Source organism: Dryas octopetala, chromosome 5, assembly GCF_963921425.1.
Source record: "Dryas octopetala chromosome 5, drDryOcto1.1, whole genome shotgun sequence".
Taxonomy (NCBI): domain Eukaryota; kingdom Viridiplantae; phylum Streptophyta; class Magnoliopsida; order Rosales; family Rosaceae; genus Dryas; species Dryas octopetala.
This window is the reverse complement of record NC_141370.1, coordinates 2,928,945-2,954,352: the sequence shown is the minus strand read 5'-3', so window position 1 is coordinate 2,954,352 and position 25,408 is coordinate 2,928,945. Positions and strand designations below refer to the sequence as shown.

General features: G+C 37.0%; 2 protein-coding genes and 1 pseudogene across 2 annotated transcripts; 2 read left to right on the top strand and 1 right to left on the bottom strand.

The window, feature by feature from the left end:
* The first annotated feature begins 1,647 nt into the window (after positions 1 to 1,647).
* LOC147283563 (uncharacterized) lies at positions 1,648 to 2,364 on the top strand. The gene has a single exon (XM_086244059.1). The coding sequence runs from the start codon at positions 1,648 to 1,650 to the stop codon at positions 2,362 to 2,364; it is 717 nt and encodes a 238-aa protein (XP_086100185.1).
* A 2,634-nt stretch (positions 2,365 to 4,998) lies between these two features.
* Positions 4,999 to 5,604, top strand: LOC147283562 (secreted RxLR effector protein 161 pseudogene; annotated as a pseudogene).
* Positions 5,605 to 21,273: 15,669 nt separating this feature from the next.
* Positions 21,274 to 22,008, bottom strand: LOC147283561 (uncharacterized; the record flags this gene model as incomplete). Its single annotated transcript, XM_086244048.1, has 1 exon — positions 21,274 to 22,008. A coding segment is annotated over exon 1 (735 nt), but the record flags the coding sequence as incomplete, so codon positions are not given.
* Between the last annotated feature and the right edge of the window lie 3,400 nt (positions 22,009 to 25,408).

Genomic DNA, 25,408 nt, shown 5'->3' with positions numbered 1-25,408 from the left:
GGATAACAATAATCCATTAGTTTTTTATTATTTACAAGTTTTACCATTATGCAATTAATGTTGATTTCAGATTTCTCTCTCTCTGACAAATCACTAAATTTTAAAGGATAATGTTATTGGCATTCTAAAAAGGTTATCATGCACTCCAACATGTAAAAAATTTTGGGTTTTTTTTTTAAAGTCCATTTCATAAAATAGATTGTTTTTAAGGCCCAACCGCTACAGTATTTTACTGTACCAGCCCACTTTTAACAGTCCAACAGCTACAGTAACGCCGTAGCAGAACACTGTAGCGCACTACAATAATTTTTTCCAATATTTTTTTTGAACGCCAATTTTTTTTCCCACATTAAACAAGAAAAAAACCAACAGTGGCAATATCAAACAATAGCTATTTTCAATTTTTTACTATGCAAAAAAACCTAAAAACAAGGCAACTTATACAAATCATAGCCTCTTACATATACAAATATACAATTATAACCTCATTTACATATTGTTACTGACAATCAGTAACAACCATAGTCTCACACTTACATATTGTTACTGACACAACCATAATCCCCACTTATATATTAATACTCACAAGTAGTAACAATCATAGCCCCACTTACATATTGTTACTAACAATCAGTAACAATCATATCCCTTATTTATAAATTGTTACTAATAAATAGTAACAACCACAACCCCCATTTATATATTGTTATTGACAAGTAGTAACAATCATAGCCCCATTTACATATTATTACTGCTTGTCAGTAACAATCATAGTCTCACTTATATATTGTTATTACTTATTAGTAACAACCATAATTTTACTTACATATTGTTACAATAACAATCATACCCTACTTACATATTGTTACGAACAAGCAGTAACGACCATAGTCCCACTTACATATTATTACTGAACAATCATAGCCCTCACTTACATATTGTTACTGATAAGCAGTAACAACCATAACCTCACTTACATATTGTTACTGAGAAGCAATAACAATCATACCCCCAACTTACATATTGTTAGGCCCTCTAAGATTTAAAATTGAAATTGAATAACTAATTAGGACAGTTCGATTTGAAAGAAACCATGAGATACCCATTATTCTTGTAAACCTCTGAAATAAAAGAAATTCAGCACTAACAAACAACATTTTGATATCCCAACTCTTTATTGAAAAGTATCTATAATGGTATAGACCAATCACCAATAAGCCAAACAAATTAACATGTGCATGATATATTATTTGCTGTTAATAGCCAAAACTGTTAAAGTTTATTATTATTTACTTATTAATTATTGAATAAGTTGATGTATGTTGTCCTATTCTTATGGGACTTAGTTGTTTGGTTGTTTCCTAGTCTGTAGGGATATCCCAGTAGTGGTGAAAGTCTGTTAGCCATGGAACGTGTTGTTCCAAGTTATGTGCTAAGTCAGTTTTGTTTATTCTATTTTAAATTGTTTTCAACTCAGTCAATTACTATCAATCAAGTTAAATCAATTTCAGTCTACTGTCTTTGAGTTTACATTTGGTATCAGAGCCACAGAGAGAGAGAAAAAAAAAAAAAACAGAGGTCGTGTAGAAAGTCTTCACTGAGCAGCAGCTCTCTTCTACTCACTCTTGTATTGCAGCAGCAACTCTCATGGCATCAGAAACTTTTGTGCAACCTGCAATTCCTCGCTTTGATGGTCACTATGATCATTGGAGCATGTTAATGGAGAATTTCCTGAGATCCAAGGAGTATTGGACTTTGGTGGAAACCGGCATTCATGAACCAGGAAATGGAGCAGTGTTGACAGAAGTTCAACAAAAAAGTTTGGAAGAACAACGGCTGAAAGATTTAAAGGTGAAGAATTATCTTTTTCAAGCAATAGATCGTGCAATTCTAGAGACAATTCTTCAAAAAGACACTTCGAAGCAAATTTGGGACTCCATGAAAAAGAAGTACCAAGGCTCAACAAAGGTGAAACGTTTTGCATTGCAGACACTCCGAAGAGATTTTGAGACTCTTCAAATGAAGCAGGGAGAGTTTGTCAATGACTATTTCTCCAGAACAATGGCAATTGCAAACAAGATGCAGATCCATGGCGACAAGATGGAAGATGTTACCATTGTTGAAAATATTTTGCAGTCTATGACTCCAAAGTTTGATTATATTGTTTGCTCGGTTGAAGAATCAAATGATGTTGATGAACTCTCAATTGATGAACTCCAAAGTTCCTTACTGGTACATGAATGGAAGATCACTCGCAGTACCATTGAGGAGCAAGCTCTGAAGGTCTCTACCAACTATGAATCCCCAACATCCAGAAGCTCAGGTCGGGGTGAGGGGTCAAGGTCGAGGCCGAGGAAGGGGTAGAGGCAGAGGAAATAATGATGGCAACAGAGAAGGCAGACACAACAAGTCAGAAGATCACTCCACTCCTAATTCCCAAAGTAGAGGCAGAGGACATGATCAAGATTCAAGGTTCGATAAGTCAAACATTGAGTGCTACAGATGCCACAGGTATGGCCACTATCGTTCTGAGTGTCGAACAAATTTGAACAAAGATAAAGGTGAAAAGGCAAATTTTATAGAAAAAGAAGATGAAGCTACTCTTTTGATGGTTTGCCAAACTATTGAAAAGACTCACCATGATGTGTGGTATATAGACACAGGTTGCAGTAACCACATGTGTGGTAATAAGTCAGCATTTTCTGATTTGGATGAGTCTTTTCGCACCACTGTAAGGTTTGGAGATAATTCTACAATTTCTGTCATGGGCAAGGGCAATATTAAAATTTGGGCCAAAGATAACACTTCTCAAACTATATCTAGTGTTTTCTTTGTTTCGGATTTGAAAAGCAATTTGTTGAGTGTGGGGCAGCTTCAAGAAAAAGGCTATGTGATCAATATTCAAGCAGGAACATATCAAATCCATGATCCAAAGAAGGGGCTTATTGCACAAGTCAGCATGTCAGCAAACATGATGTTTCCGTTGCATATCCAGAGTGTGACTGAGTCATGTTTCTCTGCTCAAGTGAAGGATACAGCATGGCTATGGCATCTCCGCTATGGACATCTGAATTTTAATGGATTGAAAACCCTTCATCAGCGAGGTATGGTGAAAGGACTTCCACCAATTGATTGTCCATCTCAAATTTGTGAAGAATGCGTTGTTGGCAAGCAGCATAGAGACACTTTTCAAAAGGGGAAAGCATGGAGAGCTCGCAAATCTCTTGAGTTAGTCCATTCAGATATTTGTGGACCCATCAACCCAACTTCCAATGGGAACAAGAGGTATTTTATCACGTTTATTGATGATTACAGTCCAAAAACGTGGGTTTACTTCTTGCAGGAAAAATCAGAAGCTTTTGCAGCCTTTAAAAGCTTCAAAGCTCTTGCTGAAAAGGATGTTGGAAAAGTAATTAAAACTCTCCACACTGATCGTGGTGGAGAGTTTAACTCACAAGAATTTGCAAATTTTTGTGAGATGCATGGAATTAGGCGACAACTTACAGCAGCCTACACACCACAACAGAATGGAGTGGCCGAGAGGAAGAACATGACAATTCTGAACATGGTTCGAAGCATGCTGGCAAGCCGAAGCATTCCAAAGATTTTTTGGCCCGAGGCAGTCAATTGGAGCATTCATATACTTAATCGTTGTCTCACACTTGCTGTCAAAGATATGACACCTGAAGAAGCATGGAACGGACATAAACCAGCAGTGGATCACTTCAGAATTTTTGGTTGTGTAGCATATGCACATATTCCAGATGAGAAGAGGAAGAAGTTGGATGACAAAGAGGTCAAGTGCATTTTTCTTGGGGTCAGTAAACATTCAAAGGCGTACAAATTGTTCAACCCAATCAATAAAAAGATTGTGATCAGCCGAGATGTGGTGTTTGATGAGGAATCCTTGTGGTCATGGGCTGTTGAAAGCTCAAAGGAGTACATTCCTGCAGATTTTGATGAAGGAGAAGAAATAAATTCTGAGCAGTCATCAATTACAATTTCCAGTAGCACACCAAATCCACAAGCAAGTACATCTGGAGTTATTTCAACGGATGATTCAAGGCCCCCACGCATGAGAAAAAGACCAGCATGGATGATGGACTATGAGGTAGATGGTATTGATCACTCTGATGAATATCCACTTACCTATCTTGCTCTATTTTCAGATTCTGATCCTATAGCTTTCCAAGAAGCTCTCAAAGAGGAGAAATATATGGAAACAAGCAATGAATGAGGAAATCAGATCAATTGTGAAAAATAATACCTGGGAGTTGACAGACCTTCCACAAGGGCAAAAGTCGATTGGCGTCAAATGGGTTTACAAAACAAAGCTAAATAAGGATGGAAAAGTTGACAAATACAAAGCACGCCTTGTGGCTAAAGGCTATAAGCAAGAAGCAGGTATTGACTACAAAGAAGTGTTCGCTCCAGTTGTAAGACTCAATACAATTCGATTGGTCCTCTCCATTGCAGCTCAAAATTCTTGGTCCATTTTTCAATTGGATGTGAAGTCTGCATTTTTGCATGGCGAATTGCAAGAAGAAGTATATGTTGACCAGCCACCAGGTTTTGTGCAACAGGGGAAGGAGAAACAGGTATACAAGTTGAGAAAGGCTTTTTACGGGCTTAAACAAGCACCTAGAGCTTGGTATAGTCGTATAGAAGCTTATTTCATCAAAGAAGGTTTTAAAAAGTTTCCATATGAGCATACACTCTTTATTAAAGTTGGTGATGGTGGAAAGATGTTAATTGTGTGCTTATATGTAGATGATTTAATCTACACTGGAAACGATAAGGCTATGTTTGATGCTTTTAAAAATTCCATGATGACTGAATTTGATATGTCAGATCTTGGACTGATGAACAACTTCCTTGCATCGAAGTAGAACAATCTGCTGCAGGCATTTTTGTTTCACAAAAGCAGTACGTTCAGGAGGTGTTGGACAGGTTTGGAATGAAGGATTGCAACCCAGTAGGCACCCCACTGAACCTGGAATGAAGCTAATGAAGGACCTTGAAGGAGAAGAGGTCAACAACACACTCTACAAGCAGATTGTAGGAAGCTTATTGTATGTGACAGCCACAAGACCAGATGTTATGCACACTGTGAGCCTCATTAGTCGCTACATGGAATGCCCAACAAAACTTCATCTCCTTGCTGCAAAAAGGATCTTTTGCTATTTAAAAGGTACAATGGATTTTGGGATATTGTACAGAAAGGAAGCAAAGTCAAAGTCATGTTTAATTGGCTTTACTGATAGTGATTACGCTGGAGATCCAGATGATAGAAGAAGCACTTCAGGCTATGTGTTTATGATGGGTTCAGGGGCTGTTTCATGGTCATCTAAGAAGCAATCAATTGTCACTTTATCCACCACTGAAGCTGAATTTGTTGCTGCTGCTTCATGTTCTTGTCAAGCAATATGGTTGAGAAGATTACTTGGAGAACTACACTGCCAACAACAAGGATCTACACCAGTTTTTTGTGACAACAGTTCAACCATCAAACTCTCAAAAAATCCTGTTCTACATGGAAGAAGCAAACATATTGATGTGAGGTATCACTTCTTACGTGATTTGTGTACAGGCACCATTGATTAGGTTTATTGTAGAAGTGAAGACCAAATTGCAGACGTGTTTACCAAGCCTCTCAAAAGAGCTGTGTTCTTGAAGTTGAGGAATTTGCTGGGTGTTTGCTCTATAAAGGATCTTGCTGGAGGGAGCTGAGATGGATAAATAAGTTTGTTTTTACTTTATAACTGATGTTTGAAGGACATTCAGTTTAAGGGAGGGTGTTAAAGTTTATTATTATTTACTTATTAATTATTGAATAAGTTGGTGTATGTTGTCCTATTCTTATGGGACTTAGTTGTTTGGTTGTTTCCTAGTCTGTAGGGATATCCCAGTAGCGGTGAAAGTCTGTTAGTCATGGAAAGTGTTGTTCCAAGTTATGTGCTAAGTCAGTTTTGTTTATTCTATTTTAGGTTGTTTTCAACTCAGTCAATTACTATCAATCAAGTTAAATCAATTTCAGTCTACTGTCTTTGAGTTTACAAAAACTTCAATTGTTCTGCAGAAACTGATTAAATTGATAATTTCAGGGGTTCTCTCATACATCAATTCTCCAGTTACACACAAAAGCGATCTAGATATAAGATTTATATCAAGGAGCTTAAAACTTACTCTTTTGTGGGATAAGAACTGGGTTTGGAAGCTGCTTAGGCAATTGAGCAGGAGCATACCAATCTAATTGAGTGCAAGGAGGCCAAACCTTGAACAATCTTGGGCCATGTATCAACCATATTCCAATCAGCTGAACCGCAGCGGCCCACACCAAAGCTGTCACAATCGCCCGAACGATCAACAACCATGAGTTCATCTTTAATATCCAGCTCTTGAATTTTTCAACATTACCCAACAACACCTTGAACCCCATCTTTCTCTCTGCTCTATAATCACACTTCTCATAGTCTTCTGCTCTGCGCATTGTGACGCACTAAAACACCTTCCTTTCCAATACCCTATTTCCTTAACCAACAACTCTTCAATGTAGTTAAAAATCAATCTTTGAAAGGTAAAGGTGAATGCCAAGCACACCAATGTTGTTATCTACGCATACAGACAAGGTGGTGCTCCAAGATTTATTAACATAACCAAAACACCTAAGGAATAAAAAAATGAAAACTTTCTTGGATTCTGATGAAGTTGGCAATAAAATAATAAAAACCCAACTCTTGTCACCTTGTACGCAGCTCCACCATGGGTGGTGAGCTTAACTAATCAAAACCCAGAACGTGAATCATAGAGCACAAAACAAGTTTGATGTAATGCTTCAACATCAAAAACATAAATAAATAAATAAATAGAAATTGAATTAATTAATAAAAAATAAACCAAAATAAAATACAAGATTGAGTAACTTAAGAACGAACCTCCTCCGCTGTCAGATTCGTCGCCATGGCTGGGTGGATGGGCGATCAGAGGGTACCGTCGTGTTCAGAACGATAAGAAGAACAAAACCTGATAGGTCCGATACCTCGTAGTGGTCGGAAGAAGTAGATTGCCGTCAGAGTTGACTCTCGATTTTCGCATTGTTCTGTCGCCGTTGGTGATTAGATGGACGATCAGAGGCCATGGGAAGGAAGAGGAGGAAGATGCGAACATGGGAAGGTGGGTCTCACCGCCATCCATGGCCGGACGGCGATGCATCGAGGAGAGAGAGAGAGATTGACTATGAAGAGAGAGAATGGTGCTGAGTTTGAAATTAGAGAGGGAGTGGGAGAGAGATGGTGAAATAAACGGAGATGGGGAAAAAAGGACTGGTTTGGTATAAACTGGGCCTCCTTCAAACACAAAAAAAGGACCTGGATATTAAAAGTAGTGAGAGCCCAAAACTGGACTTTATAATTATTTACTTAAAAATTTTCTCTTATGTTTTTTTTTTAAATTAGAGTGCATGATGACTTTTTTGAAGTGTCAATAACATTATTCTCATTAAATTATTAAATTATGGTTATCCGTATTTAAATATAGAAAGTAATAGACAGATATATGTGAGTTTTTTATTTTTCATTGGAGATATGTGAGTTTTATGTTAATAATTATAAACCCCCTAGTTAGAGAAAAAATCTCTCATAACCCCCACCCAAAATCTACTTCTCCCATAACCTCCAATCTTACACTTAATATTTTTCTAAACCCCCTAGTCAACTAATATCTAGCCAAGTTTGACTCCCCATCTTTTAATTTTCTAGTTTTACCCTTTTTATTTATTTTTCATTTCCATCTCTCTGCTCTCTCTCTCTCTCTCTCTCTCTCTCTCTCTCTCTCTCTCTCTCTCTCTCTCTCTCTCTCTCTCTCTTTCTCTCTCCGCTGATGTCGCCGGCGCGTGCGCCGCTTTCCAGCGATGATTGCCGGTGATACCGGTCCCATCACGCTCGTCTCTCCTCCCTCTTCCTCTCCCTGCCCTCCACTCTTCGTGAAACCTAATATCAATGCAGGATCGAGTCTAGGCAGACTCGAGCTCCCTCACCGGCGATCTGCAGATTCCAGCAACGATGAGGTGCTGGACCAGTTGGGTTCTCCTCGCCTCTTCCTCCTCTATCTATCCATGGCCTTCTCTTTCCCAGAAAACCCACATAAACCCAAATGCAGCCCGAAGTCTGATCATCATCTTCGGCGGTGACTTCGAGATTCTGGCAGCGTCGCAGCCTGTTAGTTTCTAGGATTCTGTATTGGCTGTTCCTTGTCAAAATCATTGTGTTTATTTCTTAATCATTCACTCATAAGCTCTAGGTTAGAATTAAGAATCAAGAACACTTGTGTACGTTGAAGAAATTAAGTCTGAAGCTGAAAGGAAAAAGGCCCTAAGGTATAAGACATTTCATACATTTCACGAAAAACAGTTTTGTGTCTATTTGACTAGACGTCACTCACTGATCATAAGGACAATTTTCTTCACATGCAGTTTTAACACTTAAATGATTGAGTCACTTCAGTGGGCCATTTCGTGATTTGTTACTTAAAGCTCATTCCATTTAAAGCTCATTAGTTTTCTAAACATGCATGTGCACAGCACATGAACTGGTTCTTTCATTGAATCAATATGATCAGGTCATGTGATTTATCATTTCAGCTTGTCTTCACGCACTCACTCACACCTCAGCACTATTCATCTTCTTCCTCATTTCTGAATTTTGCAAAATAAAGAAATAGTTGATTATACAGCTCCACATTCTTATCCACAACTGTACTAGGATACCTTTCTAAGACAAAAAGAATATGCCTTTTATTTGTCTCTTACGGACAGCCATTGATTGGCTTCCATGTGGCACGGGCAGACATGGTTGGTGCGTGTGTGTGTTGTACGGGGTATATGGGTGTAATAGTCTAGCTTTTCTGTGTAGGTTGATGAGCATTTTTCCTTGGGTATTCTAGCTGAGTGTTTTTGCTTGGGTTATTGGCGTGAGTGCTCATCTTTTCAAGTAAGTAAAATGGTTTTTGCAATTGAAAACTAAATGATTTTCTTAACTTGTTTTTCACCCTCTAAAATCTGAATGTGTTTGAGTGTGTTCTAAAGCTTTTCACAAATTCATAAACACTATCATTTAGATTTTAGATCTAGGATTCTCCATTAGCCTTTTCATGTCTCTTGTTTGAGAAGATTGATTTTTAAAGAATCCAAATCTTCATATCATGTTCATACATTGAAGAATCTGTTGTGCTTGGTATGAATTGGTGCCATGGGTTGATGAGCTTGGAGTTTGAGCTACCTTCTTCATGTTGACTGATTGCCTTGCTTTTGGAAGTTGCACAAAAGGATAAAGCAGCCACTTAGTTTAGGACTTAGTGATTGAACTTGCGTGATGTATGCTCCCTTTGTGTTGAACCTCCTATATAGTGGATTGCCCAGTCAGCTGAAAAAGACCCCTAGTTTTTACCCTTTGTGGTTTTTCTGGGTGAACATCTTGTGTGCCTTCGTCTCCATTTTGTGTTGTTATGTTTACTGACTCACTCAACTTTTAAACATAAATCTGCATTGAATTTATATGCTTGATATTGCTATATGTCATATGGAACTGTTTAGTTAAGCACACACCACTGTAGTTGTGGATAACACTGGAATGTCTACTGTGATGGGTCCTCTGAGTGTATAGGTTGTCACTTGATCATTTGGTGTGTTTGATTTGTGTTATTTACAAAAGTTATATTTTGATTTACAAGTGTCAATCTATGTCTTCAGACTTTTATATTTTGATTTAAAAGTTATCACATAAACAAAAATTGGGATCCGATTACTGACTGTGGTTTTAATCAAGTTGATTAGATAGATAAATCACCTAATACAAACTTTCAATTGGTATCAGAGTGCTACTCTAAAAGAAAATAGAGAGATCCTAGGGTGTTGTTTGTTTTTAGGTGTGTCTAGATGGAAAGAGATCGAGTTGCAGGGTCTTGTAACTCTCCTCCATTCTTTGATGGCAGCAACTACGCTGCTTGGAGAGAGAAATTTGAAATTTTCCTTGATGCCTATGATGAGTTGGCATATGAATATCTCATTGTTGAGTGGATTCCTCCCACTAAAATTGTAGATGGAATTGAAATTCCTAAGCGTAGGCCTGAATGGTCTATAGCCGAAATCACAGCATCTAGTTCCAACAAGAATGCTAGAAATGCTATTGTCATTGTACTATCATCCTCACAATTTGCACACATACAACACTAAGTCACAGTTAGGAAAGCTTGGAACAAGCTTCAGGTTGTTCATGAAGGAGACAAACAAGTTAGGTCACTCAAGCTTCAAATGGTTCATACCAAATTTGGAAAAATTAGGATGAAAGAGTCTGAGTCATTCTTCGAGTTCTATGAAAGGTTGAAAGCCCTCACAAATGAAGTCATGTCCTTAGGTAAACCATATGAAGAGTCTACCATTGTCCAAAAGGTTCTTAGATCTCTACCTAAGAGATTTCAATCGATCTAAGAAACATGCAATTCAAGAAGTCCAAAATTTGGATGAACTCAAGATTGGTGAATTGGTAGGAAAGCTTAAAACTTTTGAAATGGAGCTTGAAATGGATGAAAGGGACAGTAAGAAATCAAAGGATATTTTTTTGCAAAGTGTCAAAGAAATGAGTGAAAACTTGAGTGAAAAATCGTCAATGTCGGATGATGAGGTTGCCCTTTTTGTCAAAAAGTTTAGGCGAATTCTTAGAAATAAAGGGAGAGAAGCTAGGGCTAGTGGTAACAACTTCAAGGACTTCAAGTTCAAACCTCAAGGAGAGAATTCATTTGAGAGAAAACAAGAGAGGAAGCCTAACTTTAAAGAAGGAAGAACAACCAAGAGAGATGTGAAATGCATGTTACACTTGTGGTGGAATAGGTCACATAGCGATTGAATGTGCAAATAATAGAAAAAATTATTCTTCAAGTAAGAATAAAGCCATGAAGATCACTTGGAGTGAAGTTGCATTTGTTGCATCAATCAAGGAGATTGAACAAGTTGATGGTGGGTCTGACTCAGAATTGACTCTTGATGATGAGTCTTACACTGCACTATGTGATAAGTCTGAATTACTTTTCAACGAAACACTTAGCATAAAGGAAGAAAATCAGAAACTTAAGAATGCCAAATTAAAATTGAATGAGAAGATTAAGTCATTAGAGAGTGAATTAGAAAGTGTGGCTATCTTGAAACAAAATCTAAAAAGTCAAGTCAAAGTGCTCAAGAAGAGCAACATCTACTTTAAATCTTTGAATAAGAAACTTCAAAAAGAAGTGAATGATGCAAATGAGAGCATTGTAGAGCTCACCATTGGGGCTGAAAAAGTTGATAGGATGCTTAGGATAGGGAAGCATCATGGGGACAAGACCGGTTTGGGTTTTAGTGAAAGTAGTCCTAGTGTGTCTAACACAAAGACCATTTTTGTCAAGTCAAAATCTGATTATGGTGTCAAAAAGGGTCTAGGTTTCATTGACATTGGTCTAAATGCATCTCATTCTAAGTCAAGTCAAGCCACACTAAGTGTCACACAAATTGATTGCTCTACTTCACATAGAAAAACAAGGTTTGTCCCGGTTTATCATCATTGTAATGTCAAGGGTCACATTAGACCAAATTGCAACAAACTTAGAGAAAAGAAATCAAATGAAGCAAAGAGAAGTATTTCTCTTCAAGAGCAAGTGAACAATCTATTCAAAGAGATAACCAAAATTGCCTTACTTGTCACCCCACTTCCCAAAATAAGTCAAGTCCACATCAAAGATGGGTTGTGAAGAGCTCCATGACAGGACCGCTCCCGGATTCCACCCTAAACCTGGAGAGGTCCTGTGAGATCTAAACTCAAAGAAAATCCTACCAAAAATTCGGCATAGCCTCCCTTGAAAATGGACTAACCCAAAAATTTAAAAAACCTGTAAAAACACTTCTAAAAACTTCAACCACCTTTACCATAACCAAAAAGGGTCTCAGACCTTACAAATATAATATAATCTTATAATTTAAGTATGGGTATAGAGCCACTACTCCTATTACAACAATTTTTACAGTTAAAGAAAAGAAACTTCCAAAATGGAAGCGATGCCTTCAAAATCCGAATAGAGAAAATGGATGCTTTGGCTCGACTGCTCCTTACCTAGGGGAAATTTAAAACAAAATAATAAAGCGTGAGAGGAAACTCAGTGAGTGGACATAAACTAATTTAATAGTATAAAACCTTTCGTGAACTTATTTCCATACTTAAAACCCTTTTTACTTAAAAATCAGACTTGGTTTTGAAATCCCCCAGTTTTAAAACCAATTTACAAACCTTTCTGAAAATATCATGAACCTTTCAAATGCATAGATTTAAATAACTCAAGTATACTAGAAGCTTCAAAATTTCTCACAAAATATGTTAGATAGCAATATTAATTAAAACCTCAATAAGAACACTAATAGTCGAATAATTAAATCTCACAATTTAAAACTCAATCAAGGTAAGATCTTAAAGACTACATAAAATCATCTCGTACTAGTACCCAGGGAACTGCTGATCATACGTGCACGCAGAGCTTATGATGCTGGTCATACACTGCCGAGTTATCTCGAAGCAGGTGCAGAGCAATATGTTATACTAGTCATACACTGCCGAGTCATCTCTAGGCGAGTGCAGAGCAATATACTATGCTGGTCATACATTGCTGACTAGGCAAGTGCAGAGCTAATATGTAATGCTGGTCATACACTGCCGAGTCATCTCTAGGCAAGTGCAGAGCAATATGCTATGTTGGTCATACACTGCCGACTAAGCAAGTGCAAAGCGAATATGTAATGCTGGTCATACACCGCCGAGTCATCTCTAGGCCAGTGCAAAGCAATTTATACCTGTTAAGAGAGGGTACTACTAGGACGGTTTAAATCCATATATCCATTGTTAAACGAAAACCAATCTGCAAACACATTGATTTGGGCCTTTCTTTGAAAATTTCATTTGAAAACAACTTGACACAAATAATTAAATAAATACATACATATAAAAACACCATTTTCCATATATGTTGAGGATCTCATACTCAAGGTCAAGTCCATGGCAAGAAATGTAATTCAATTATTGCAAATTTTGCAAAACATGATCATAAACAAAATCCCACTAGAGAATCACAATTTTAAACAAAACTCGAGATAACAAAACTAAATTAAATTAATGAGTCTTCAAGAAATACTTTCAAAACCAAAAGTCCACTCACCGTGAAGATTCATAGCTTCGACCCTTCGTCGGATCATCTCGACCCATGATCGTCTCACCTATAAATAGAACCATAAAGTATATCATTAGTCTCGACTCAACCACCAATAGAGTGTGTGTGTGTGTGTGTGTGTGTAAACGAACCTAGCGTCGCGCCTCATACTTGTACAGCCCAACGATTAAATTAATTACTCACATAAATTCTAAAACACTCCCTCCTTCCTCGGAACTCCTTGGCCCAAACCAACTTCGACCACAACTCCCAAACACTATCTAAACTTAAGGAAACCTGCGTAAAGCGTACCTCGATCGGGAAATTCTTCCTAAGGTGTGAGTTTGGTATTGGCAAAGTCTCAAACTTCTGTCCAAACACCTCTCGGCTTTTCCAACAACTTTGGACCTAACTAAGTTCAACCACCAACTCAGAAAATCACTCTAAAACATATTTTATTTTTCAAGGGTTGATCATGGAGGATCGAGACAGCCACTGGTGCCACCCAAAGTGGTTGTTTTCAACACCAAATTAGCCAAATAAAACCACTTCATCAATACCTACTCAACTTCTCAAACTTAACATCAATTAGAGTCCCTAGGATTGCAATCTTTCCAAATAAGCATCAAGAATAGCCCTCAAATCCGAAAAACCCAAGAAATTCTGAAATGGCTCTAACCCCTAAACTCAACTTACCCAAAAGCTCAAAATTAAGAAATCTATCCATAAGAAAAATGGAACCCATAGTGGGGAAAAGAAAACCCACCAGAAAATTTGGAGGTTGAGGGTTGTACTCGGTCGAAATTTGGAGGAGAAGCCAGCGGTCTAGTTGGAGATTTCCCGAGCAGGGGTCGCATAGGGGAGTTGGGCTAGCTGGAGGAGAGGGCGGGGAAGGTGATCGGCGTCGGGTGGCTATGGTGGCTGGGTCGTGTGTGCTTGCAGGGGGCGCGAGGGAGAGAGAGAGAACAGAGGAGAGAGAACGGCGGTCTGAGGTGGTTTCCTGGGTGTTTTTGCGTGCACAGAGGTCGGCCGGTGAGAAGGACGACTGGAAGGTGACAGCCGGCCAGAGGGGGAGGTCACCGGTGGTTGGGGTCGGCGGGAGGTGGCCGGTGACGGTGGCTGTGCTAGGGTGGAGCTGGGTATGCGCAGGGGGGTTTTTGCTAGAGAGAGAGAAGTGAGTGAGTGCGGGAGATGAGTGAGAATAAGAGAGAGAGAGAGAGAGAGAGAGAGAGAGAAATGGAAATAAAAAATCTGATTTTTGGGTTTTAAAACCCCCTTTGGTACAAATTACGAGATTGCCCTTTAGTTCAAATGCCTGTACTCAAACTGTAACTCGGATCGATGCGTGCTTCGTGTCTACGAACTCGTGGACTCAAGACCTTTCTAACAAGCCCAAACGCGAAATCAAAAACTCGTTAAATAAAAAGTCAACCTTTTTGGTCAAACCCAATTTAAAACTTAAATTAAAAAAAATAAATCTAAAACTTTTTATTTCTCAAATAAATTCTCAAAATAATCAAAATAAATTCTCAGAATATTTAAAATAAATCTTTGAAAAAAATACGGGATCTCACAATTCAACTTCCCACCACGCCTCTAAATGGCCATTATGAATAAGGATTTAAATTTCTCGTGAAATTTGGGTCAGGTCGTTACTCTCCACTAAATGTCTAGTAACCTTGACCGCATTTTCAGCCACGAAGAGGAATATTTGATACCTAGATAGTGGGTGTTCCAAACATATGACGAGAAATAAGGAGGTTTTTACCTCACTTGCTCCTTATGATGGTGGTAGTGTGCTTTTGGAGGAGGAGAGAAGTCCTATGTGAGTGGAAAGCAGGTTGTACACATTCCTGGTATACCCGAATTAAAAAATGTAAGGTTTGTTGATAGGTTGAATTCTAATTTACTTAGTATTAGTCAACTATGTGATAAATGAGGTGGTGAAGTGTGTATGTCCAAGAGTGGATGTAGAATTGTTGATTCCCAAGGAAGGGAGATCTTGAATGCCCCTAGGTCTAGCGATGATTGCTATGTAATTGATGTCAATGTTGGAAAATTTGAGAATACTTGCAATAGAGCTATTGATGACACTCTAGCTCTTTTTGGCATCAAAGACTTGGGCACATTAATGTTCATGACCTTTACAAGTTGTCTAAGCATGAGGTTGTTAGAGGTCTACCAAAGATGGGAAAACCCGAAACTTTTATTTGTGGTCCATGTCAAATGGGGAAACAAACCAAAGAACCACACAAAAGGGTCAAAAACATAGGCACCTCTAGGACACTTGAACTAGTTCACTTGAATTTGGTTGGTCCTGTCCAAACTCTGTCAATAGGTGGAAAGAAATACATTTTGGTTATGGTAGATGATTTTTCTAGGTACACTTGGGTGTCATTTATTAAGGACAAATCGGAGACTTTCCATCATTTTGTCAAGATTGTAAAACTGCTGAAAAGTGAAGGTATGAAAAGTCTGTCAACCCTATCCCAAATTAGATCAGACCATGGAACTAAGTTTGAAAACTCTCAATTTGATGAGTTTTGTTGTCAAATTGGTATTAAACATGAATACTTAGCTCTTATAACACCTCAACAAAATGAAATTGTTGAGAGAAATAATAGGGTTTTAATTGAGATGACAAGAGTGATGTTGAATAGCAAAAATCTTGCTAAACATTTCTGGGCTGAGGCTGTCAACACAGCATGTTACATCATAAATAGAGTCTACCTTAAGCCGGGAACCAAAAGACTCCCTACAAACTATGGAAGGGTAGGAAACCCAAGGTTACACACTTTAGAGTGTTTGGGAGTGCATGTTATATCCTTAGGGATAGAGAACATTTGGGAAAATTCGATTCTAAAAGCGATGAAGGTTTGTTTTTAGGGTACTCATCAAATAGTAGAGCTTTCAGAGTGTTCAATTTGCGAACAAATTCTATGATGGAGTCCATAAATGTGAAAATAGATGATCATGATGCATCTATTGAAATGGCTGCAGATAAGGATGAATTGTTTCTTCAATCTGTTTTGAAAGAGGATTATGGGATATTTATCTACCAATCTAAGTATGCTAGAAACTTGTTAAAAAAATTTGGGTTTGAGTCTTTCAAAGTGGCTAATACTCCAATGAGTAAAAGCTCCAAACTTCATAGGGATCCAAGTGGTAAGCAAGTGGACCAAACCTTATATAGAAACATGATAGAGATTCTCCTCTACCTTACAGCTAGTAGACCGGACATAGCGTTTGCGGTAGGAGTGTGTGCTAGGTTCCAAAGTGATCCCAAGGAATCTCATTTGTTTGCAACAAAGAGGATAATCAAATATATAAGTGAGATTCTTGACTATGGTTTGTGGTATACCCAAGACACCAACACTAAATTGGTTGGGTTTAGTGACTCGGATTGGGCTGGGTGTAGTGATGATTTGAAGAGCACCTCGGGTAGTGCTTTCTATGTTGGAAATAACTTGGTGTCTTGGCACAGCAAGAAACAGAATTTTGTCTCTTTGTCTACTGCTGAAGCTGAATACATAGTCGCAGGGAGTTGTTGTACACAACTCATTTGGATGAGACAAATGTTAGCCGATTATGGAATTGATGAGAAAACATTTCTCATCTATTGTGATAATATGAGTGTTATAGATATCTCCAAGAACCCGGTCCAACACACTAGAACCAAGCACATTGACATAAGACATCATTTCATTAGAGATCTTGTGGAGAGTGGAACTCTTACTTTGACTTTTGTTCCTTCCGAAAAGCAACTTGCAGACATCTTTACCAAAGCTTTGAAGAATCCAAAGCACATTAGTTTTCGGAAGTCAATTGGCATTTGTACAAATGCGTAATCCCATGTAGTTACATGTGCTTCAATGTCTAAGTTTTTTTTTTTTATTTGGTTTAAGTAGTTTAGTTAGTTTTTTTTTTTTTTTTAAATAACCGTTTTGAAAGGTCTTAACATTACTTGTCACACTCTCTTTGATATTCAAAAAGGCTCTTGCATAACATTTGTCATGTCAATAGGCATAATCCCTTCTTCTTGTCAAATGTTAGCTTTGAGGTCTTTTTCTATTTAACACTTTGCCATGGTCAATCAAACTTGTTAAATACTTTTCAAAGACAATTTGTTTGAGGATGCAATTTAACTTCTCAACAAAATTCCTCATTTGTAACCTATTAAATATGCTCAAACCATTCATAATCATTGATATCTACAATGCACCTCTCGAAAATCATTCACAAGATATGAAAAAGAAAAAATTTAGTTTACAAGAATGTTGTAAACTCGGTCCTTTCTGTAAATTCTACATTCCTGTATGTAAAAATTATTAAAACTCAATGGCAAGATTCATGTATGCATGATCAATTAGTGGACTTATATCACTGACTGCATTTACTGTAAGACTTAGTCAAAACCAAATAGATATACATGCTGATATCATTTATGTATGTATGTATACAAAACTGAACTTAAAATAGGAATTTGTTAAGAAAAATTAAATAGACAAAACTAAAATCATGATTGGTCTATTTCAATTCAACATATCCAAAAGTAATTCTTAAATTCAAAATGCTAAAATTTGAAAATTCAAGCACTTAGTTTCTGCAATCTCAACTAAAATTGCAGTAAACCAACTTATATATATTTATAGGAACAAAATGAAATGATTGAATGGGTTTATGAATGTCTCCCACTATTCCTAAAATTCTCACTGAAGTGCAGCATCTAAGCTCTCAAGAACTCCCATGCTTGCAACATGTCGTTTGAAAACATTTACTGCCAATGCTTTAGTAAAAGAATCTGCCAGCTGATCTTGGGTATTGACATGCTCTATTTGCAATTCTCCAGCTTTTACATTCTCTCTTACCATTAAAAATTTTGTGCCAATGTGTTTAGATGTCGAGGTCCTCTTGCTATTCTTCGAGAAACTAACAGCCCCACTATTATCACAATATATTCTGATGGGATTTGATACTGACTTAACCATTTTGGCCTCTAACATAAAACTCTTTAACCAAATAGCATGTACTGCTGTCTCATAAACTGCAACATATTCAGCCTGCATGGTTGAAGTAGTTGTCAAAGTCTGCTTTACACTTTTCCATGAAACTGCTGCTCCTCCAAACATGAAAATGTACCCTGTAGTTGATTTCAAACTATCCACACACCCTGCAAAGTCTAAATTCGAAAAGCCTATTAAATCTAGTTCTTTCACTCTCCTGAAAACCAACATGTAGTCCTTTGTTTTCTGTAAATACCTGAGCACTTTCTTCCCTGCAATCCAATGAGCTTGGCCTGGATCCACCTGATATCTTCCCAACATTCCTACTGCAAAAGCTAAATCAGGTCTTGTGCATGTTTGGGCGTACATCAGAGACCCAACCAGTGAAGCGTATGGCTTGTCTTTCATGAACAATCTTTCTTGGTCATTTGTGGGACATTGTTTCTTGCTGAACTTGTCTCCCTTTGACATTGGTGAATCTCCTGGCTTGCAATTCAGCATATCAAAACGTTTTAGAACCCTCATAATGTATGCTTGTTGCGAGAGTCCCAATAGAAAATTCTTTCTATCTCTTAATTTCAATTCCTAAAACATATGAGGCTTCTCCAAGGTCCTTCATTTCGAATTTATTGGACAGAAAAGCTTTAGTTTCATGTAACAAGACTTTATTGCTACTTGCTAGCAGAATGTCATCCACATAAAGCACTAGGAAAATAAAATCATTCCCACACACTTTAAGGTATATGCACTCATCAGATGAGTTTTCTAGAAAACCATAAGAAGAGATTACTGAATCAAATTTTACGTACCATTGCCTAGATGCTTGTTTTAATCCATAAATGGATTTCTTTAATCTGCAAGCTAAATGTCCCTGTCCATTCTTTATAAATCCTTCAGGTTGTAACATGTAAATTTCTTCCTCTAACTCTCCATTAAGAAAAGCTGTCTTGACATCCATTTGGTGTAGCTCTAGATCAAAATGTGCCACCAAAGCCATAATAACCCGAAAAGCATCCTTGCTTGAAACTGGTGAAAACGTCTCATTGAAATCAATCCCTTCTTTTTGAGTGAAACCTTTTGCAACCAACCTTGCTTTGAATCTTTCTATGCTGCCATCAGGGTTCTTTTTAGTTTTGAAAATCCATTTGCTGCCTATTGGTTTGAAACCTTGTGGGACTTCAGTCAATTCCCATACCTCATTTTTATACATTGAATCAATTTCTGCCTTCATTGCTTCATTCCAGTTTTGAGAGTTTGCATTATTAATTGCTTGTGTGAAGTTCCTTGGGCCACTTTCTTCTCCAATGTCGAAATCCACTTCCTGCAAATACAACACATAATCATCTGACAAGGCTGACTTTCTTTGTCTTGTAGAAAATCTTCTTGGTGCATCTTCAACCTGTTGTTCAAACTGATTGATGTCTGGTTGTGGATTGTCAATCTGAGCTGCATCTTGTGGCTGCTGAATGACTGGATTCTCTGGCATAGGAACAATTTGGTCTGGTATGGAATAAGCCAAGTCGACATATTCATTTTGCACTTGTGTTCTATCAGATAGTTCCAAAAGCTCTAAGTCACTTAATGCCACTTCATTTGATGAGACTGCTTCATCAATAAATTTAGCTATGTTGGTCTCCATTATTCTGTTGGTGTGAGAAGGACAGTAGAACCGAAAACCTTTTGATTTTTCAGGATAGCCTATGAAAAATGCACTTGTAGTTCTAGAGTCAAGTTTCTTTTGGTCTGGATTGTAAAATTTTGCCTCTGCCCTGCAGCCCCATACATGAAGATGCATTAAGCCTGGTTTTCTTCCTGTCCACAATTCGAATGGGGTCTTGTTTAAAACCTTGCTTGGAGCTCTGTTCGTTACATAATTTGCTTTCTTTAAAGCCTCTCCCCATAGGAATTTAGGTAGTCCAGCTGTACACATCATACTCCTCACCATCTCCATAAGTGTTCTATTCCTCCTTTCAGCAACACCATTTTGTTGAGGTGTGCCAGGAGTAGTGTATTGCGCCTGTATTCCATGTTGCTGCAAGTAATGTGCAAAAGGGCCCAAGTGTTGTCCAGCTTCACTATATTTGCCATAAAATTCTCCTCCCCTATCAGACCTGACAATCTTAATTTGTGTTCCCAATTGCTTCTCAACTTCAGTCTTAAAAATCTTAAAAACTTCAAGAGCTTGGGACTTTTCTGAAATAAGGTACATGGTGCAAAACCGAGAGAAATCATCTATGAAAAGAATGAAATAAGCATTCTTGCAGATAGTTCTACACGAAAAAGGACCACATATGTCAGTGTGGATGATTTCGAGTAACTTTGTGCTTCTGTTTGCTCCCACTTTTCTAGTACTAGTGGTCTTTCCCTTTATGCATTCAATGCAGTCACCAAAATCCGAAAAATCAAGCTTGGGAATAATATTTTCCTTTATTAAAACTTGCATCCTTTCTTTGGTTATGTGTGCAAGTCTTTTATGCCACAACATAGAAGAAAATTCATTTGTTCTAAATCTCTTGTTTGCAGATAACATGTTAATCTCTGTTATGTTATTATTTTCTGAACAAACAAGTTTCCAATGATCATTTATCAGTGTAGCATTACCAATCACAGATGAAAATTGAGATAATTGCAAACCATTCTTATTAATAGCAAAATTAATATCTTTCCTAACCAACTGAACAACCGAAACTAAGTTCCTTCTTAATGAAGGTATAACAAAAACTTCCTCTAATTCTAAAAGAAAACCAGTTGCTAATCTAATGCTGACAGCTCCAATGGCTTTGACTGCTACTGGCATCCCATTTCCTACTCGGATGTTGATTTCATCCTTCCTTGGTGTCCTCCTTCTTGTGATACCCTGCAAGGAATTTGCAATATGTATGGGTGAGCCTGTATCAATCCACCAAGAATTTATAGGAGAATCAACAAGATTAACTTCCAAGTAAAAACAGTAAGGATTACCTTTCTTAATCATCCATGCCTTCCACTTATCACATTCTTTCTTAAAGTGACCAGCCTTATGGCAATGAAAACATTTAAACTTATTTGTTTTCACTGCCTTGAGGCCATCTGGAGTGGTTTTGGAGCTGCTGCCTTGGTCTGGTGTTCCTTTTGATTTAGAAAAATTTTTCTTATTGTTTTTGTAAACCTTCTTACCAGAGTTGTTGGTTCCTTGTTGGACGAAATTAACTTCTGCTACAGCCTTGCCCTTTTTAAATCTCTCTTCCTCCTGAACACACATCCCTATCAGCTCATTAAGAGTCCATTTCTCCTTTTGAGCACTGTAGATAGTGATGAGATGTTCATATTGATCTGGTAGTGAACACAGTACTTGATGAACAACAAATTCATCAACTATAGGTATCTTTAGAGCCTTTAGTTTTGCTGCAATGTCAATTAAAGACATAATAAATTCCCTTACACTACCTTTTCCATCGAATTTCTTAGTGGTCAGTGCAGCCATCAAGTTGCTTGTCTCTGCTTTTTCGGATTCCTTGTACTTATCAGTGATAGCCTCAAGATAAGCTTTTGCACTCGCATTGTCCTCAATCCCTCCCTTGACTATATCAGCCATAGCCCTCTTCATGATCAAGAGTGACATTCTGTTTGCCTTCTCCCATTTTTCAAACTTGACCTTTTCTTCTTGAGTACTGGTTGCAGTTAGTGCAGCTGGTTTGTCTTCCCTAAGTGCTAAATCCAAATCATTGAGTCCTAGTACAATTTCGATGTCCTGCCTCCACTTCTTGAAATTGTGACCATTGAGGGGTTCAATGCTAGTAAAACTCATAGATGCTGCATTTTAAACTGAATCAATCAAAAAAACATACTAAAATTTGATTCACAAAACTGTATTGTAAATGCCCCACACTGCATAAGATCCTTGATGTATGACTCAAATTTGTTGTTCATGCAGCAAGGATCTTTTATAGTCTTTATTATGTCATGAGTTTGTTATAAGATCACTTGTTTCGAGTATTCATTGCTGCAATTTGTTTAGCAGTAAGAACAGTCAAAAGAATAACTTGATCATATAAGTAGCTCATGACATAATCGATTCTGGCCTTCAGTAATTAGATGGCATACCAATTTAGATGATGCCAACTGATGTCAAAAAAATGCTGAATTATTATTATTTGATCTGTGCTAAAAATTGTTATCTTGAGTATAGTTTCCATGTTGCAGAAGTATTTTTGATTTCTGACAACATGAGAACTATGATCAAGAGTCAGATCAAAATTCTTTTAATGAGTTAAGCAAAAAAGAATTATTGCACAGCGGAATAAAGGAAAAAAAAAAAACATATACATGATTCAAAACAAATAAAACATGCATATTACTGAGAGATAAATTTAATACATGTAAAAATTGATATGAAAACTAAAGATACAATCAAAGCATCATGCAATTAAAATACCCCTGTAAGCATGATATAAAAAAGACATGTATTTCACAGGATCAAGAAAAATATACTTATGTGAGTTATTCCTAAAAGATCACAATAACCATAAACCAGAAAAGCAAAATTTTAGTGAAGAAACTAAATTCATGTAATATGGTATTAAAGCAGAGAACAACGATATATGCTGAATCTTGGTCTTTAAATTGTGTATGGTGGCTCTGATACCACATGTAAGTATAATTACATCCACACAATACACAAAACACAAGCCTTATCATATTAACCAATTGTCATTCCAGTGCCAATACCAGAAAACAACTCTACTGACCTGGTGAAGCCATTATGCAATTGGATTAAAGTACACAAGTGAACAGCAACAGCCTTCCAATCAACACAGCTCGAGTCTCTCACACAATGGGGCAGAATGCATAGACTACTTACTTTCTGTGTGACCAGGGACCATGCTTATATAGAGTCCCCTGAAATCCAAGTCCCTCCCATGAAAGGATTCTCGGATTTACAATCCTCATGAAACTCTATATGCATCAATTACTTAATTCCTTTGTCTTGTATAATTGTATAAGTCCTTCAAGTGTATAAGTATCCTAGTCCTATACTGAAAAGGTTTTCTGATAACAGTCGACTTGCTTGTACATTAAGAAGCGTTGGTGATTTGCTAATTCCTAAATGAACAAGGAATGTCCAAATTAATCTTACAGTAATGTGACCAAATAAAATAATATGCTTGGACATCATACCATTTTGAAGTGGTACATATACTGCTATATAAAGGGGCCATTTACTGCAGAATGTGAGATATCGAAAAACAATCCAATTGTTCTCCACTTTTGTTATAGTATTTTCCTACTACAAAGCTTTTAGAGTCTTATCATTCTTTGTACAAAAGTCACTAAAAATTGATATAGTGCACATATTAATTTCTACGATCTTGAGCCATCTTGTAAAGCTTTCTTTTGTGAGTGCAAAACGCAGATCAACAACAGCAAAGTGCGGGGCTTCATTGTATCTTGATCGAAGATATATTTGTGTTTTCCCCTTTGCAAATAGTGTCTTTATGAAAGCATTGCTACAGCATGCCTTTGAAGCATAAACTCCCTAATCAGCCATAACCTGCAAAATTGTTCTAACAATCTAAGACACTATTTCAACCAATGGATAATTCATTGTCAATGAGTGAGTTTACTACAGACAATTTTGAAAAATTGGAGCGATTTGATGGAGGCAAGTACAAGAGATGACAAAAGAAAATGTATTGTTTTCTTTCAAGTCTCAAGTTGATGTATGTGCTAACAACACCAAGACCCGAAGAAAGTGAAGATGAGACATTTTGCATGAAACAAGAACGATTAAAGTGGGATGAAGACAATTACATGTGCATGGGTTTTATTTGCAATTCCATAAGTGATGCGCTACATGATGTTTATAAGAACAAGCAAACTACAAAGGAAATATGGGATGCACTGGAGGAAAGATACTTTGCTGAAGACCCTACAAGTAAGGGGTTTTTAATCTCAACATTTTTTAATTTAAGATGGTAGAAAGTAGACCTATTGTTGAGAAATATTATGAAATAGTACATTTATATTTGATCAATTCAGTAAAAATGGCATACATATAGATTTACGCATCATTATTTTTGTAGTAAATTAGGAAAACCACCTTCAAACTCATATTTATCCAATTAAAATCCATGTCTTCTTTTTTTCATGTGTTAGACCTTTTGACTAGTTGCCAACTCATCCACTTTCTATTTATATATTTTCTAGTCGACATTTAATTTCTTAAAATCAGATTTTGTAAATCTCTTTTATGCTCTCAACTACATATTATACGTTTTCTTCATTGTTTGACTATTTATTTTAAAATGGTCATTCTTGCTCCTTAAATTTTGGTGCTTTTAATGTTGATAATGGTGATCCTGTAATAATAAATAACCGCAATAAGAAGAAGGAAGATTTGACCATAAAACAATTGGGGCAACATCTCCAGTTAGAGGAGGAGTATAGGTTGACCATTAAACGATTGGATGAATATCGTCGTTTTGATGAAGAATATGGAATTCATAGGAAAAGTGATGAATTACATGTGATTGATGTTGGATCTGAACATTCCAATAACAACCATGGAAATAAGAAAAGGAAGATTGATTCTCAGAAGGACCATCAACATCAAAATAAGAAGAAGAAATTGTCTTGCTTCCATTGTGGTAAACTCAGGCACTTCAGGAGAAATTGTCACATTCTCAAGAAACAAGGTTTCAATTCCAAGGAGAAATTGGTGACAATAATATCCGAAATAGTGGATAAATTATGGGATACCTAATGATAGTGGACACATGTAGTTATTTGACTAATGATAGTACATTCATTGGGAATGCTATATGTATCATATTTTTATAGTTTTATATCTCAACACAATTTATTGCTTTACTGATGCTTACTTTACATTTGGTTATTGCTTTTTAAGATGGCTTATATCACGATTTACCATCCAAAATTGTTTTTCATTCTCATATTATCATCTGAAAGTTTTTTTGTCCCAGGTTATCACCTATAACTTACACTCGTGTGCCATTTTACCTTGTTCCGTCAACACCTCCATCAAAAATGCTGACATGTCACATCTTTTTTTGTCAAATTTTTGCTATTTTCCTATTTTTATAAACTTTAAAAATTAATTAAAAGTAGCTCCGGACTCATAAAAATATACGAAAAATTCCTACGAAGTCGTCTCGACTAATACTGATTTACTATGGGGTCAAAATACC